We start from the raw sequence: 17,059 nt of genomic DNA on the forward strand, positions 1-17,059 counted from the left end.
GGAATAAAACGAAGCGTGAATGCATAGAAGGGAAACACTGTGCCAGTTACGAGCGGTGGGATGTTTCCGAGGCCCTGCGATAGAATCGTACGCACCTGACCGGTGATTCCAGAAATCAATGCAACGTTTCTCTTCGAACTTTCCTCTCCCGATGCCATGGCAGTTCAGTTGTTATGGTCAAAAGCTGTTACGGTTATTTGATTCACCGGTCGCACTTGTAGCTACCGCCTATCCAGTCACCTGACTGCGGAACAGCAGCAGTTGTAAAGCGCGAACGAAGTGAGCTCGCTCGAGTCGTTTGAAGCCCGACAGCTCGACGGTTTTAATTTTTTTTTTTCTTTTTCTGTTACCACTGTCCCACTGCCTGCCGCCGCCTCTCGCTTATTAATAAATGCACATGTGGCAAATATAAACACGTTCGACAGTGCCAGCAACGCGAGCGGCCTGCCTGATGGCGTCAATGGCGTGCTTGATTTGCATCAATATGTTTCGTATTTGAAGATATTGACACAGAAGAACACGTCCGTCTTATTGTTGATACTTCGTTCTTTTTAAATCAAACCTACTGAAAGTTAAAAGAGGTTACCTTATAGTTGTGTTTTTATTTTTGTTGTATGTTCGAATTATTTAACGCAAAACGGAAAATTTACGAAGCGAGGGGGCGAAATCTAGAGCGAGAACTTCCGGAACGAAACAGAACGTCCCCGCCGCTCGTTTCCGGTGTACCCAGTGGCGCATAGTGGCTGCTCGTGGGTCCGGGAGACTCTTCGGTAGTCTTTCTCAATTATTTCAAAATGATCAGCGTCAAGGGACGGGCTCCTCAAGTCGTCCAATATGTTAAAGCCTCATCTAAAACCGTGGCATCCCAGGTAAAGCCGCTAGTACCTACAGTTACAATCGCAGAGGGGGAAAAGGTTCCACCGCTGCCTACCAAGAAGTCGCACTATGCCCTTGCCAAGTCTTTGCCGACCAGGGAACTCTTCGCAAGTTCTGGGAGCTTCAAGGGTAGGTTATTTTACAGAAGATCGTCCTCTGTACAAGAACGGTGTTTACATCAAAGTTTTAGTGACTGTGCACGTTGTATGAATGAGGCAGTAAGCCTCCATGCCGCAAATGGTCATGACCTTCACATGAGGTGCCAATCCTCACGTCCCTAGTTCTCTCTGCTGATTAATCGTTGCTTGCTTTCTGCCCTCATACAGCCGGTGTGCAGATCCGAATGGCCCACACCGACCTGAAGGTGCCTGACTTCTCACCATACAGACACAAGTTAACAAGTGATCCCACGAAGCCCGCTAGAGACACCGAAACCCCTCGAAAAATGCACAGCTACCTTATTCTCGGAGGTAGGTTTGAGGAGCAGCTACTCAGCTGAATGTGTGTACTGTGGAGAGCAAAGAAGCATTGTAGAGCTTGTTTGACAAAGCATGCCATCATTGTTAAGTGTTGGAGCTTCAACATGTATGTACTACACCGCCCAATTTAACATGAGAGCAGTTTCGATGCAAAATGTGTGCAATATATGCCGGAGCTTCACTTTACTTAGTTGAACAGTCGAGACCGAACTGGGAATGATGAAGTACAATGCAGGAGGCGTATTAAGGTGTCGGTAAGTCTTCTGGTAATCTTGAATGAAAAGTTGTGGCTTAAAGACCGACCTACGAAACCATATTCCGCAAGGTAGGAAAATGCCCCTCGCACCCCTCTTCTTTTCACCCTCTCCCAAAAGTCACGTGACGGCAGGGGCTTCTTTTGTGTCGGCTTTTCCTGTAGGGATAATCCTCAGAACGCGCAAAATGAGCAGCTAGCTGCGAAGGCCACGAGGACCTTGAGACTTCCAGGTGTCTTCCCCTCGTTGACGCAGGCATGCTCAATCCGCGAGACTGAGGAAGCCAGCGCGACTGAGCGCCTTTTTCTATGAGCTGTAGGCTCGAGGCCGCTTGGTCGGTGGTCGAGGGGCCGCGGTATGCTGGGGTCGTTCCAGCAGCCGCCCTCTGGCATCGTGCGGCTGCTGGAACCATTCCCGTGTCTGCACAAGCTTACTGATTACCAGCTGAACGTTAGGAAAAGCGACGAAGAGAGAAAGAAACACACTGCTGGACTATCAACCCTTTTTAATAAACTTCCTTTTCCTTAACCCAATCCTAAAAGGGTAGCTTCTTCTTCTTCAGTCAGAGCTTAGACTTAAACTTCCTTTTTCTCCTCACGAACCGTGGTGTTCTCCACCTACACATATAAATCAAGTGGTTTCTCCTAATCTCTTTATTACTGTTCGAAACATATATATCTTCTCATAGGTTGTTCATTTCATTTTGCACTATGATTCGTCCTTACCCTTGCTTGATGACTGTTTTTTAACTTGATAAAGGCCCTTAAATATTGGCGTGGGCTTCCGCGATCAACGCTGTACCGGATGTATTCAATATTGGATACATCCGGTACAGGTGCAACAAACAAACCGAAATCCTGGCTTCTAATGAAGACGGCGCAGTCGTAAGATAAATCTTTGCTTCATCCGCCTCCACAACGCCCCATCGTTTGCACTATCACAACTTCACAGTAACCTAGCTGTATACCACATTTTACTCATAGTTACTATAGATGTGGCCCCATAGGTTTTCCCGTTATGAGCGAGTCAGCTTTTTAATGACCGGTGACTCTCCTGAGTGAGAATAAATGTTATCACCTTCCCACAACAACCACCCCTTTCTCTACCCCTTCCCCCTTTCCCGAGTTGGGGAGCTATCCGGCCACTCCATGAATCAGACTGCGCTTTTTGGCAACTCATTCTCAACACATTCGAACATGGAAGTAAACACATTGCATGAACGACGCCCAGTTTATTTGCAACCTAAATAATGTGGCTCTACTGTTGGGATTCAATCAATTTCATAATCAGTCATTTTTTTTTATGATTTCATGGTCAAAGTGTGTTGCTCGTGATGCCACAGAAGTGATCGATTCAAAGGGAGAAATAGGTCCTCGTATTTATTTTCCGGAAATACTCCTCCTGTGACGCTCTAGTGCGTAAGGTCAAAGCACCCGAGGCAGTGCGTAATACTTGACAACTATCAATGACGATAAACTATTTGTGGGAAGTACGTAAAATTGTTTACACCATAATGTAGCACCCTAAACAAAAGCATACCTAAACAAAACAAACTGTCGCAATCGCAATGAAAAAAAAAAAAAAAGCCTGCAAAAATTGTTACTTTTTCTCTGCCTCCCTCTCTCCCTCTCTCTCTCTCTCTTTTTTTTCTGCGCCACTACAAAAAATAGCGGCCGAGCAACAAATTTCCACCAAAACCTCGCTTCTTGGAGAAAGTGTCAGGGAGTTGGTAGAAATAATAGGCGACCATTGAATCTAGCCTTCTGCACAAATCATGCCCGGGATATTTCCATTTTCCTTCCACGCGATTAGAAGGCAAGCCGCTGGGGTAATTCATGTGCACTAACATGCTGCTTCTAAAAAAGAGTACCAGATTTATAGTGCATGTCAATTTAGATGTAAATAGTTTAACAGGATAGATTGCTGGGCTGGTTGGTTGAATGACCAACAGGGAATTCCAACTTCTCAATTGCAACCGTCCTTAGTAGACTGCCATACGAGATCCGTAAAGGTCTAATTTGAGTCTTGAACGCGGTGTGCACGTGTTGCAAACGTGAGGTGAACACAGCGACAATCTTACTGTTTTCTCGAGCTGCTGTCAAAATTAATTTATAGTATTTATTTTGGTCACGCATTTTGCAACATTCTTCTAGTGCCGCGGTAGATGTTTCTTTTGCTTCTCACATTTTTTTCTAGGTTTTTCTTTACTAGCATTTATCTCTGTAGAAAGAGAAAGAAGAGCATGTGCTTGCACGTGCCACTGTGCGTGCGTGGAAGTTCTAGTACACCAATGGTTGTTAGTCAGCATATGTCCTCTGCCCTTCTACTTTGTGTCCCATCTTTTTTGCGCTGTTTTGTGATAGAAATAGTTTAATCACTCTGCACAAACATCCGCGGTCTGGAGGATGACATGGAAACATGGCGGAAAGCAGCTTGCTGGAAATAGAAGTCTCTATTGCATTGCGCTGGTGTGAAAAATTATTACGTATTTTTGTCTCATTTCTGTGTGAAAACGAAAACGGCGTTTAGAAACCGAACACTGCATTTTGAGGAGCGCCGAAAGGACATAAAAAACCGGGACAACCTGAACAATATGAGGCGCCTTGTATCACTCAGCTTGTCCTGGTTTCTTGTTTTTTTGGAGCCTTTCAAAAGGGGATGAAAAATTATGAACCGACTGACCCGACTTACCACATTAGAGCAGTTCATTTTCATTACGACAGGCTCTGTTCAAGCATCTTGCATAGTTTAGCTTGTACTGGTCCGTTTTTATTTTCGGTTCCTTCCAAGAAGTGAGCTCTAAGCCACTGGACCAACGTACCACATTCTTAATTTGCGGAAGCAGAGAAGTTGGAATGCGACAAAAGGAAAAATTAACCCGCATTATTTGAGGCCTATAGAAAACCGGACCGGATAGAAAGGATCCAAAATCTTTTTTAAGAAACACATTCCTCTCTACAACTCTGTCTAACGATTTGATATGAGGGTATACTTGGACGCCGGCATTATTCATTTTTTCGTTTTTTTAGGCATATCATACCTGAAAATCGGCGCGACCGATTAATCGAATAATTAATCGATTAAACGGTGGCGCTTAATGGGGTTAAAATTTTTAATCGACGTCCAGGCCTAACAAATAATGATTGATGATGAAACTGATTGGAGCGCAACAGTAAAGCAACATTATTTAGGTTGCAAATAAACAGGGCTACACTCATGCAATGTTTCCTCCCACGTTGGAATTTGGTGAGAATGAGTAGCCAAAAAAGCCCAGTAGAAAGCCTCCCACTTCCGTAGGAAAGAAACAGGCGAGACGCTATGGAGGAGAAAGTCGGGCTGCTGTGGACGGGAGGTAGGAACTTGGAAGCAAGACCCCTCGAAAACACAAAATCGTCCCCCCCCCCCCCCCCTCCCCCCACCCCGACGCCGTCGCTGCCCTCATGAACCCCGGATAATGAGCTTATCCCGGCTTGTCCCACCCTAAGATGCAGCAACAAAAGGAGTCCCCGGTCGTCGAGGTCGCAGAGTGGGAGAGGAAAATCAAAAGGGTGGCGAAAAGGATTTTCCTTCTCGTTGGAAAAAATTTTCGTAGGTCGGTCTTGAAGCGCCGTTCACACTCTTGAGACCAAGAGAGACCAGACCGGTTTTTAAGCCTTTTGCGACTTCTTAGGACTGGATGCGCTGCAGCAGAGCTGGTCCAAGAGATCGCAAGAGGCCTAAAAACCGGTCTGGTCTCTCTCGGTCTTACACAGTCGCAAGAGTGTGTACGGGCCTTTAGTGTCATGAAAGTAGGGATTTTTGAGTGAGATGCGAGGGTATGTCCATGCACGAATGAGTCGTCTTTGTAGTTTGTGTTGGCAAAAATAGTATTTATTAGGCATAGACGAATAGAGGATTTTGGGTCCGAATCGAATTCGAAATGAATAGTGATTTTGGCCGAATAATTTTGAATCAAATAGCTTGAATAGTACAAGCAACAAATACCACAAGATATGTTTAAACTATAGTTTTACATTACTCTTATTTGGTATTAGAAGTACTGTGATTGTTAATTTCAAGTGTACTGAGTTTGGGAGCACAAAATGGTTGAAAGCTTGCGCCACCTGGCCGGAAATCCAAGCCAGAGTATTTGGAAAGGTTGAATAATTCATTATTGTCGAGTAATTCAACTATGTCGAATACTTAAATTCGAAGCGATTGGCGAGTAGAACAGGAATTCGATGGGCTATTTGTAATGACCGAATATTTGCCCATCTCTAGTAATTACCTGTAGCTGTAACTGAAATGGGATTTCTTCTTTCTGGTCATCACCATTTTTATCATTTACTTATAGGTGACGAGACGTCCGTTCTGGGCGGGACAGTCCCGTTTTAGAGGTCAATTTACATCGTTCCCGCATTTTGCCTCGAAAAAGCCTCGTGTCCCGGTTTTGTGGGAATGTGCAGTTAAAAAAAATCAGTACTAAGCGAATGGAGGAAAACTGAAGGAGTGTTTATTCCCAAGAGACTGAATTTTATAAAAATAAACACACTATGAAAATGTCAGCTCCCATGCAGCACAATTTTCAGCTCTTTCCTGTGTTACATCTGCAAATAAATATGCCAGACTTTTCTTCTAGTACTACTGAATTGACATATTAGTTTGGCAACAGTGAAACAGTTCACTTGTTCGACTCTGGAACAATATGTGTTTCTATGCTCAAATGACTAGTAGTACAATTTATTTTTGTATAGGGCATTGAAAATGTTTGCAACTACAGTGCTGGCAAATATCAGGTTAACTGATTCTTCAGTCATTGAAAGTTTTCCACCACAGCCACCTTGAATGAGTCAACAATGCTGTGGAGTTTATCAAATATAGTCCATGTCCACTACGCTACAGAAGTTGCCTTGATCGCAGTCGCCATTATCATAGAAAATATCTCTGTGTGTAGAACAGCCAGACGTTGGTCTTTGGGATCCTCCCTGCTGGCTTGCACATCAGGCTCATAGATGACCTTCCTCAACTGGCTGCAGAACTAACCTTTGTTTCTTGTGCTTCAAAGTTGCTGAGAAAGTTGCCATGTAACATTCGAGCACATGTGTACATAAAAGAACAGCCTTTTTTCCACATCAGCAAATTCCTATGGAAGTCAAACACTGAGTTAAACGGTGCAGCCTTTCAGTTTTAGGCACCTCCTAACCAGTGCTTTATGCTTTCACATCCCGGTGATCATACACTCAGCAAAACAACATTTGGGCAACCTCCATGGCCTGACGCTATAAGCGGCAAAACAATGCAGATAAGGAGCACCCACATTGTTGCAGCATTTGGTCATGAACTATCTAGTCCCACATGCAATCCTGGGGCCACCTCTACATTGCATGAAATCTGTGAAATGAACTGCAGCCAGCATGTTTGCTGCAAGTGTATTGTGTTATTCTGTTGTGTAATGTAGTGAACCTAACTACTATATAGTTGTGTCCCCTTTAAAATTTGGCATCATATATGTGCAGCGGGTGCCCTTGGAACTACGTATGCCGCCAAGTCCCTTGTGACACAGTTTGTGATGGCTCTGTCTGCATCTGCGGATGTCCTGGCCATGGCCAAGATTGAGGTGAAGCTGGGTGACATCCCCGAGGGCAAGAATGCGACCTTCAAGTGGCGAGGAAAGCCTCTCTTCATACGTCATCGAACACCTGATGAGATCAGCCGTGAGGGATCGGTGGACCTCAGCTCCTTGCGGGACCCACAACACGACAATGAACGCATGCAGAAACCAGAATGGCTGGTTGTTATAGGTATTTGTCATGCACTCTTCTCAAGGGAAACAACTCCATGTTGCTTGTGATATCTACTATACCATACTTTGTTCTCTGCTAAGTTGATAGGGCGATGCAAGCTACAGGTTTGTTGGTTTAATCCAATGCTTGCTTTTGATTGTCTGACCCTCCTCTTTGCTCGAGAGTATGCATAAAGAGTGTGATCACGTGGTGCAAGACCAACGGTTGACTGGTGAAACCAGCACATAGCTTTCATCGCCCTGTCAGCTTAGCGGTGGACAGAGTGTACACTGCATGAGCACCCACGCACTGTCACAACGAATTGCAAATCTGCTTCGTTTGGCTGGCACATCTGCCTGAAGTATATAAGGCCAGGAGATCCTAGAATGATGTAGTGTTGGCTTGAAATTTTAGTTTATTTGAAAAGTGCCATCTTTTTAGATTGTACACTTGACCCAAAGCTCAGTCAAACCTGATTGCTCTGTTTGGATTTCGAGTTTTACTGCATTATGTTGGCATATTTACCGTAAAATATCGCGCAAGCACCCACTCAAACTTTATAGATAATCGCATAAAAATGGGGGAGGGGCGCTTGTCCGGTCATCAATTTCACATATAAATGTACTGTGCATATTTTCTCATATCTTACAAATTTGGTAATGGGCGGATGCGTGGTATTCTGCGGTAGGTCTTCGTGGAGTTTGAGTCATGCAGCATTTTGAATCCTGTCATTATAGTAGGAAAACTGATGCCACTCTTAGTTTTTTTCATTTACTTTTCATACTATCATTTTTATGTAAGGACTATGATAGAAGTTTTACATCCTGGAAGCATCACACAACATTCATGCAAGTGATAAAGAGCTCACCAACCAGATTAATGATACCATAAGAGGCATGAAGAGGTATGACCATACCTCAGCAAGCATCACTCATGATTGCCCTCACTCACCCTCACTCACCGTCATCTTCACAGGTGAGGTAAGGGTGAGTGGGTTTCTGAAGCAGGAAAATTCGTGAGGGTGAGTGAGGGCCATGAGGACCGTGAGTGTGTGAGGGCGGTGAGTGCGTGAGGGGTGTGAGGGCCATGAGTGCGTGAGGGCGGTGAGTGGCGTGAGGGGTATGAGTGTGTGAGGGCCGTTAGGGGTGTGAGGGCCACGAGTGCGTGAGGGTGGTTAGTGTGTGAGTGGCGTGAGGGGTATGAGTGCGCAGGCACATAGGCAGGTTGTTTTTTTTTGGGGGGGGGGGGGGGGGGGGGGTCGAGCTATCGCTAGAGAAAACTTGTCCCCGTTGCATCATAAATGTAATAGACTACAAGCTAATGATTCCTAAATTACCGTTACTAATTACTGTCGTAAAAGACAATTGTTTTAATCAGTGTGTCGAACCGAAAAAAATACGGGTTCGGTTACGGTTCAGGTTCAGGTAAATTTATTTTGTTCCGGTTCAGTTCCGGTTCGATTAATTCGATCCGCGAACCGGTTCGAGGCGCTGAACCGGTTCGCGAACCGGTTCGGAAATTATAAATGACAAATTGCAACATCAAAATAACAAAATCAAAATAACATCAAAATAAAAAAATAAAAAAAAATGCAACATCACGTTCTAGAAACGTGTTATGAAATGAGCACACAGCAGCATTTAGGATTTACGAGATTGCAAGAAAATGAAATCCCGTGACGCGTTTTTTTTTTTTTTTTTTTGCACAGCCTTCCAATTCTCTTTTTTTCCGTGCAAGCCGCGACCAGCGCAATACTGGTTCCTATGTCAAGATTCATGGATGCAGCATTTGTCAAGATTCATGGATGCAGCGTTTATATTCCTAAGACTGAGTGGAGAAGAAAAATATGTAAGCGAGGTGTGTGTCAGTTGACGGCACTTAAAAAACAAATGGCATTGATAGCACATCCATTGTCAACAGCGCGTGGCCGAACCGTTTTGACATGAGCCGGTAACCGTTTTTTTTTGTTTCCGGTTCAGTTCCGGTTCGGGTTCATCGCGATAACAATATAATGGTTCGGGTTCGGGTTCAGTTCCAGAAAAAATACCGGTTCGGTTCCGGTTTTCGGTTCGGTTCCGGTTCGACACCCTGGTTTTAATTACTTGTCAATAAGACATTGCCTTCCCATTAAATTTCCCATGTCTCGCCAAGAAGACATTGAGCACTTCGCAATGCCACCGCTGCGAAGCCCTCGCCGTCAGATTAGCCATATAAATGGTAAGGGTACAGACACGTAGCCAGGATTTGTTTTCAGGGTGGGATGGCAACATTATTTAATGCATTAAATGAACTCTCTCTACTAGCCCGAATTTAAATTACATGTTACGCTTTTTTTCGTCCACCCGTGGTCATCTAAATATTGGCATATGGTATGTTTGAATATACCAGAGCTAGACTAGCATATCATTTTTTTAGAAAAGCACCTTCACTCGGAGCATATAAGACACAAAAGGATATTTTTAGGCTAAAATACTTCTTTTGATTTCATTTCGCTTTATTGCTTCTTTATTTACCCCGTAGTTGTACTTTCCTTTTTCCTGTTTTTTTTTTTTTTTACTGGGCATAATAAGTGAATTTATTTTACTGTTTCCCTAGAATTGTATTTTTAGTAGCAATACTCCATATTTTAAAATCGATTTAATATTAATAATAGTAATGCACTTTATTAACATTTTTATCTCATAAAAAAGAAGGAAGTCAGGATTCCAAGCCTTATTGCTGCAGCTTGCGAGGGCCTGTTGCCATGTCGCCTGACTCACTTTGGAGGGAAAAAAGTACATGAAAGTCATTGACAAAACAAACTCTAAAATGAAAAAAATTAACACGATGGTCTACACATGGGAAAGTCATGAACAAAACAAACTCTAAAATGAAAAAATTAGCACGGTCGTCTTCACATGGAAAATAGGAGTGCATTGAACAAATGAAAAAAAAGCAAAATATTAACATAGTGCTGCAAACACTTCACTGATTGTTGTATTTTCTCTTGAACAATATGATAGAAAAATTGTTTTTGGAACAAGTCTAAACATACAACTTATATTGTGATCTTCATTTTGCGTGGCTTCTCCATAAACGTCGTGATTACCTCGTCGACACTTACTGGCGCTCTGTGAACTGACATTAGAGCCATTCCATTAAGTCGGTTTTCAGCTGTCCGGTCTCTCGGGTACGTCTTCAGCCTCCTGAGAGTGGAGAAGCTGTGTTCCGCAGTCGCAGTCGTCACTGGCAGTGTCGCCAGAATCTTCAGCAGGGTGTGTACATTGGGAAACAAGCTCTCCTCGCAGCGCTATAGCGCGTCTTTCGCATACCACGGCAATTGTTCCTCTGTTGCTCTCTGCCATTTTGCTTTCCAAATTTCCCATTCTCCTCCTATCGCTGGAATGTGCACTATTCGCATGTCTTCGCTGTAAAATTCGAATGCCGGCTGCACAGACTCGAAGTCACCTTTGGCAGCTTGTCTTGGCAAAACAAACTGTAGGCTCTTGAGCATTGATCTATGGCTTGCAAAACTGCGCTCGAGAGAAGCCCGCAGATCGTCGATGTAGGGAATGATTGCTGCTCGCCTGTAGTATTCTCGCGCAGAGCTTGCAGACTGGTTAGCCCGATACTTTTGCGTACCTACTACTCGTGGCATCTCACAAGTTGCGCCAAAGTCATTCGCTGATTTTTCACAGGCATCAAAACTTTTGTTGAATTCTGCTTCAGAATTAGCGGACATTCTTCCAATTTAGTTAGTATCGAGTCGACGTGTTCTTAGGCGACGCTCATGTCTAGAGAAGTGCTTTGCAGGTACTCCGACAGGTGATGCGTGAGCCCCAAGAACCTTTCACAGCGAGACATATGAGAAAGTTAAAGGAGCACACTCGATGGTGGAGAGCAGACGCGGTTGCAGTGCTTGTCGTGTCACTACTTGAGACAGTGCTTCGCTCAACAGGGAAACGGCTTCGTGACGCTCCACCCACCTCGTCTCACAATATCGCCGTAGTCGACAGAATGACCGGGACGACTCTTCAAGGTACCTCTTGAGAAGAGCAGTCCTCTTCGGGGAAGCCCTGAAAAATGAGCAAATGTCGCTGATCGTGCCAAAGGCCCGTTTAATGTCTTGAACAGCCGAGGCGTCACTTAGACAGAGATTGAGGGAGTGCGATGAGCAGTGCGTGTACAACGCAGTTGGAAATTCGTCGCAAATGAGCGCTTGCACACCGCGGAGTGCCCCACTCATCAACGCGGCACCATCGTATCCCTGACCTCTCATCAACTTCAAATTCAGCCCAAGTTTTAGAAGCTCGTGTTTCAGTGTGTGAGCCAAGTTGGAAGTGTGTGAGCCAAGTTGGAAGCAGAAACATCCTCGACGGCCACGAAACAAAGGAAATCTTCTCGTATTGTCATGGCGCTAGGCTCCACGTATCTCGTGCACAAGGAGAATTGCTCGGTTTGCGACACGTCTGACGTTTCATTAGCCAGCACCGCGAAAAATTCGGCTTTCCACTATTTTATCCTGAATTAGGTTTCCTATTATTGAAATGATATCATTTTGGATTGTTGGGCTTGTGTAGAGAGCATTGTTTCCAGCTGTCCGAATGTGCTCAGCCAAGGTGCAGTCCCCTCCGTTTGCTCGGTAGCGAAGCAGTGCACTGAAGTTGCCGTCGTTTTTGACCGATTTTTCCAGAGTCAGCCGCCCGGAATCTTTTTCGCCCCTGAGTGCCAGGTCTTGTCTGCCGCGTAGCAGAACAGTCTCAACGATCGCGCGCAGCTTGGCTTTGTTGCTTTCGTGCTCCTCTTTGGCTTGCTTGTTGAGCTGCATCTGGATGCTGTCCACGTTGCCTGTCATCACATCGAGAAAGCTTTGGGCGTCAACAGTCGCCCTCTTATGGTAGTCTGTCCCTCGGTGGTTTTCAAACGACTCCGTGGCGTCCTTCCACCTTGTAAAGGGTGATGTCACGAGGCTCTTGCACTCTTGGTGAGAGCCTTTTCCAGCTCCCGTTTTGGGGTAAAAGAGGACACACGTCTTCCAAAATGTGCGCTTTTGCACATCAGAATATGCAAGCCACTTGTAGCGCTGCAGCCAATGGGACTGAAACTTGCGTTTCTTGCCACCCTTTGACACTGACACATCGAACGCATAGTTTGGTGGCGGCGTCCACACTTTAGAATAGACCCGTTTCTTGACGTCATCAGAAATATCTGTGCGGTTAGCGAACATCCGAGTGTCATTTTGACTTGTTGGGATGGCCTTTTTTGTGTCTTCCTCAGCTTGGAGCATTGCTGCATTTTCGGGCGTCAGGACTGGTGCTGCTAGCTCTCCGCTTGGAGAGGCTTGCGACAGCCCGGGACTTGCCTCCTAGTTACACAACACAAAAAGGCATCGTTAAGATCCTCCAGAAATATGGTTTGTTGAATATCAACATTTATCTGACAAACTTTTTGCATTTTATTGTACTATCATCCGACATAAATATTATATCAAAATGGCAAAGGAGAATGCAAGATATATATGGGCTCAAGGCCTTGAAAACTGCAACGATAGCTTCAGAGTAGCTTTGCCAGGCGAATCTTATCCAGCGTGAAACATGTGCATTGAAACCAGAGGCTCAGATGTCGCTAGGAAAATTCAAAACTAAAAACATACTTTTTCTTTTATTTCCATCGGAAATGGTTATGGCAGAATTTGACCCCGATTGTGATACAGCCTATTCCGCAAGATGACAGTCGAGTGTAGTTTGGAAAAGCGTCGGAAATGTTACCTCCGAGCATTCGGAAGACAATCTGTGCACGTACAAAATCATATTAAGCACAAATAAATGAAATTCATACCTTCGGCACTTTGGAGAAGAAACTTGTCAACTTCGACGATGACCCTTGTCGCTTGCTGGCCCGCGAGCCCTGACTGGACCAGTCTTTGTTCATGGCCGACTTTCAAGATCGCATCCTTAGCTAACCGATCGAATCACACGCACCAGTGTGCAGATTTCTCACTCACGCGACAAAAATACGGCATACAAAACTACTCATTTTTAGTTGTGAAGTCGCCAGAGTCTGGGCGGTTTGGACAACCACCAAAAGATCCAGGACGAATGGCGACAAAAGTCAAAAGAGTGAAGAAAGGCGAGCTTGAAAACAAAGAACGAGCTTCGAGCATTAACTGCAGGGCGGTTGGTAACAATGATCTCTTTTTCTATCTGGTCTGCGCCCAGTCTGTTGCTTCCAGGCGTCCCGTGCACCTCCGTTGCCCGCAGTCTGGCCCTTCCCTCCGGCGTTGTTTGGCTCAATAGGTCATGTTCGCTAGACGTGGCGAACACGCACATAATACACTGCACACCTTTTCTCTCATTTTTTCTTGACGGTTCTGAATTGCAGGGAGTGCTTTTGGGCTCATTCATGTTGTTGCCAGTTGAAAGAAATGTTCGTCGTTCCTTGTCCGGAGTTTGTTTTATTCTTTCTGTTGTCAGTCAGCTTCGAGCTGTTTATTGGTCACCACAAATACATATTCGAGGCGCGGGCGCCTGTACGTCGCTTCCTGCGCCTCCTTCTCGAAACGCGACATATTTTGCTGCGTTTTCGGAGTTTCAGCGATCTGGAGGTGCTCGATATTTGCGTTCGAGCATGGTATCTGCGAGGGAGTCTGAACTGGCGCCAAGCAATCAGCGCTTTCAGTCGTCACGTGTCGTTGTCACGTGCGTCGTCGCGAGGAATCAGAGTAGTCCCGTCCGTCGGCGGTACACAGTCTACAGACGGTGTGGCGGTGCCGACCGCCGTCGTCTGCTCTTGTTGCCTTGAAAGAGCGGCCGGACCCACCGTTTCCGGTGCTCGTTCTTGATTCTTGCATTGGAGCTACAAAAGCAGGAGCTTCGTCATCAGCCATAGTAACTTCAATCTCACAATTAATTTCTTTGTCACCGTTACATAAACTACACCATGAGACTGTAAAGTAAACGTAAACATCAGAGTAAGCATTAAAAAAAAGTTTTTATTCAAATTTTTTTTTTTGAGGGCGCATTTTAGGGGGGGGGGGGGGGGGGTTGGTTTCATGGTCCCCCCCCCCCCCCCCCTGGCTACGTGCCCGTGAGGGCGGTGAGTGCGCGATGCTTGCTTCAGACGGAGCAACTTGCTCAGCAATTTTGGTGTTGCTGGCGGGTTGTTCCCTAGCTTTTTCTAGATGGACACGAATTGCTGAGATCAGGTCCGGCTCGAAACAAGCGAGCAACTATGGGCAATTCGAAGACGTTTGAAGCGGCTGCAGCCAATCAGGGATGCAATATTTTCACTTGATACCTCGTGCCGGTGATGATGAAAAATAAAGGCTTGGTTGTGGTTTGAAATTGATTGTTTTTGGAAATAAACCGTTTCAGAAAGATGAGTTAGTATTCTCAACAAGATTTAAATGCATAAAAATATGTTTATAGCACTCAATTGTGTGTCTAAATAGTGCAAATTGCAGCAATTGGTTGGTGCGTGTGAATGCGGGCGGCCCGTGTTACTGGTGGTGCGACGTCAAGTTGCTGGGCGAAATTGCCCAGCAACTTGACCATGAATGCGTGAGGGCGGTGAGTGAGTGAGGGGTGTGAGGACCATGAGTGCGTGAGGGGAATGAGGGCCGTGAGGTACAGTGAGGGTGAGTGAAGGGGCTGAAGGTGAGTGTGACTGTGAGGATGAGGGTGAATGAGGGGCTGAAGGTGAGTGTAGCTGTGAGGGCAAGTGTGAGGGGCTTTGGTGAGTATGGCTGTGAGGGTGAGGGCGACCTAAAATGCCGACCTCTGAGTATGACACTCCCCAAAGTGACATGAGTAATCTACAAGCCTAATAATGCAATCAAACATCATTGCCTGTGTCAGTACATGCACAGAACAATGATGATAACTCTCTGGAAATCGTTGCTTCAGGGAGCAGATTCCGATAATCAATTGTCAATGTGAAAAATTAGTTCATAAATAGGTGGTATGGCTTCTTTAAAAATGTGTTTTATCACTATCTCGCTGATTATTCTCTATGCAAAACATTTGCTTCTTAAATAAGCTGATGTTTGCTCTAACCTTGATGCATTTGTCCCATCCAGGTGTGTGTACCCATCTGGGCTGTGTGCCGATTGCTAACGCGGGAGAATTTGGAGGTTACTACTGCCCGTGTCACGGGTCCCACTATGATGCCTCGGGACGTATCCGCAAGGGGCCTGCACCACTCAACCTTGAGGTGCCTGCTTACGAGTTCACCGAGGAAGGAACGCTGATTGTCGGATAAAAGGGGTACCTGTGCAGTTCCACCGCCCCTTCTAAATATAGCGCAACTACAGTGACTGGCTTGCAGGGATCTTGTCCCATTCTGTAGACACTTTCAGGGCACCAGTAAAAACTGTGTTGAGTTCATTCGGTCCAGAGGTGTTCTTGTCTCGTTGATCACTCCTGTTCATGAATACACTACCTTGAACTCGCAATCATGTGCTATATGAGTGGGCCAATTTTATAGAGCTTCCATCTAAATGCACAGCATGTTGCTGGGCACATTATTTATTCACTTTGTGCCTGAATGCAGTTTCAGGATAAACATTTTTTCACACCATCTTTAGGTATATATGCAAGTTCTAAGAGAACATTTTGGTCCCATTTAATTTCTCAACGACTTCCTTTGCAATTGTTAGAAATATTCCAGCACTGGTTGATACGTACGAGGCACGTGCCCCGTGCGGCCTTTGGAAGCGAATGGTGGCGCAGCACTTGCTCGTGGAAATTTTGCGCCCGTACGCGTTACAGTGGTTGTTGATGAGAAACGCGAGGCGTGAATTTTATCGAGGGGCTTTATTCCCGACTACTCACGACAAGCGTTTTCATGGTGGTTACACGCATAGACGTAGACTTCGGGGGGGTGGGTGACACGGGGCTCGTGCCGCCCGGGCCCGGGCCATGATCCTTACCAAGACGCTATTTACGTGCCATGTAATGAGCTTCTAGTAGTGGCTTGTAACCAAAATAACGCCCACGTTGCCTTTATTGACAAAATACATGGAAAATGGAATCCCGGCGTGCTTTCCTTAGCAGCTTCAATCTCCTGTTCTGGCGAAAAGGTAACGTGCAGCAACCCCCAACCCCCCCCCCCCCCCCCCCCCCCCGGGAAAATGGAAAGTCTAAGCCGCTGGTTACACGTAGTAGCGTCATGTCGTAAGCAGTCGTAAGCTGTCTGCTCGCGTGTCAGTCTCGAGGAGGGTTATACCGCCTGGGCCAGATAGACCTAGCCCGCTTTGAATAAATACCACAAAATCAGTTTACCGTGCCAAGTCTCTCTTTATTAACCACGCAAGTGAATCTATAGCCAGGGTCACACTCCTCATACATCATACAAAAGACAGTCTGCACACACGAGTCACCGCTGTATCCGTGGGTTCGAAATTCGAATGACGCGTGCCAAGTTTTCTCTTTGAATTCATTGCCACGCGGAATTCGAAGCACGGTTCTCGCGGTGACTCGCGTTCGAATTTGTATGCAGTGCGTCTTTTGTATGGTGTATAGGGAGTATTCACTGGCGGCCATATCTGTGTGCGTGGTTGCTGAGCACGTGCTGACGGCGAGCTTCCACAGTTCTTTTGCAACGTGCATTCCACACCATCAAGATTGCCGGTCTTAGCAGGCTATACACCAACTCATGTTTGGATGGATGGATGGATGAATACGGCTGAGCCCTTTGGATCGGGCGGTAG

At 45.6% G+C, this 17,059-nt stretch overlaps 2 protein-coding genes and 1 pseudogene across 2 annotated transcripts in view; 1 reads left to right on the forward strand and 2 right to left on the reverse strand.

The window, feature by feature from the left end:
- The window catches only part of LOC115326793 (GDP-mannose 4,6 dehydratase), a 32,599-nt gene extending 32,113 nt beyond the window's left edge, over positions 1 to 486 (reverse strand). Inside the window, exon 1 of the mRNA XM_029987731.4 lies at positions 96 to 486. Within this exon, the coding sequence (XP_029843591.1) occupies positions 96 to 158 (63 nt within the window). The 5' untranslated portion in view covers positions 159 to 486. The remainder of the gene's footprint in view (positions 1 to 95) is intronic.
- On the forward strand, positions 415 to 15,734 carry LOC8042691 (cytochrome b-c1 complex subunit Rieske, mitochondrial). The gene is made up of 4 exons (XM_029987733.4): positions 415 to 1,005; positions 1,203 to 1,346; positions 7,105 to 7,389; positions 15,428 to 15,734. The coding sequence occupies exons 1-4, from the start codon at positions 795 to 797 to the stop codon at positions 15,607 to 15,609; spliced, it is 822 nt and encodes a 273-aa protein (XP_029843593.1). The 5' UTR covers positions 415 to 794; the 3' UTR covers positions 15,610 to 15,734.
- Positions 11,585 to 12,856, reverse strand: LOC115326795 (annotated as a pseudogene).
- Positions 15,735 to 17,059: the final 1,325 nt, after the last annotated feature.

Source organism: Ixodes scapularis, unplaced genomic scaffold, assembly GCF_016920785.2.
Source record: "Ixodes scapularis isolate PalLabHiFi unplaced genomic scaffold, ASM1692078v2 PGA_scaffold9__187_contigs__length_104089568, whole genome shotgun sequence".
NCBI classification, from domain to species: domain Eukaryota; kingdom Metazoa; phylum Arthropoda; class Arachnida; order Ixodida; family Ixodidae; genus Ixodes; species Ixodes scapularis.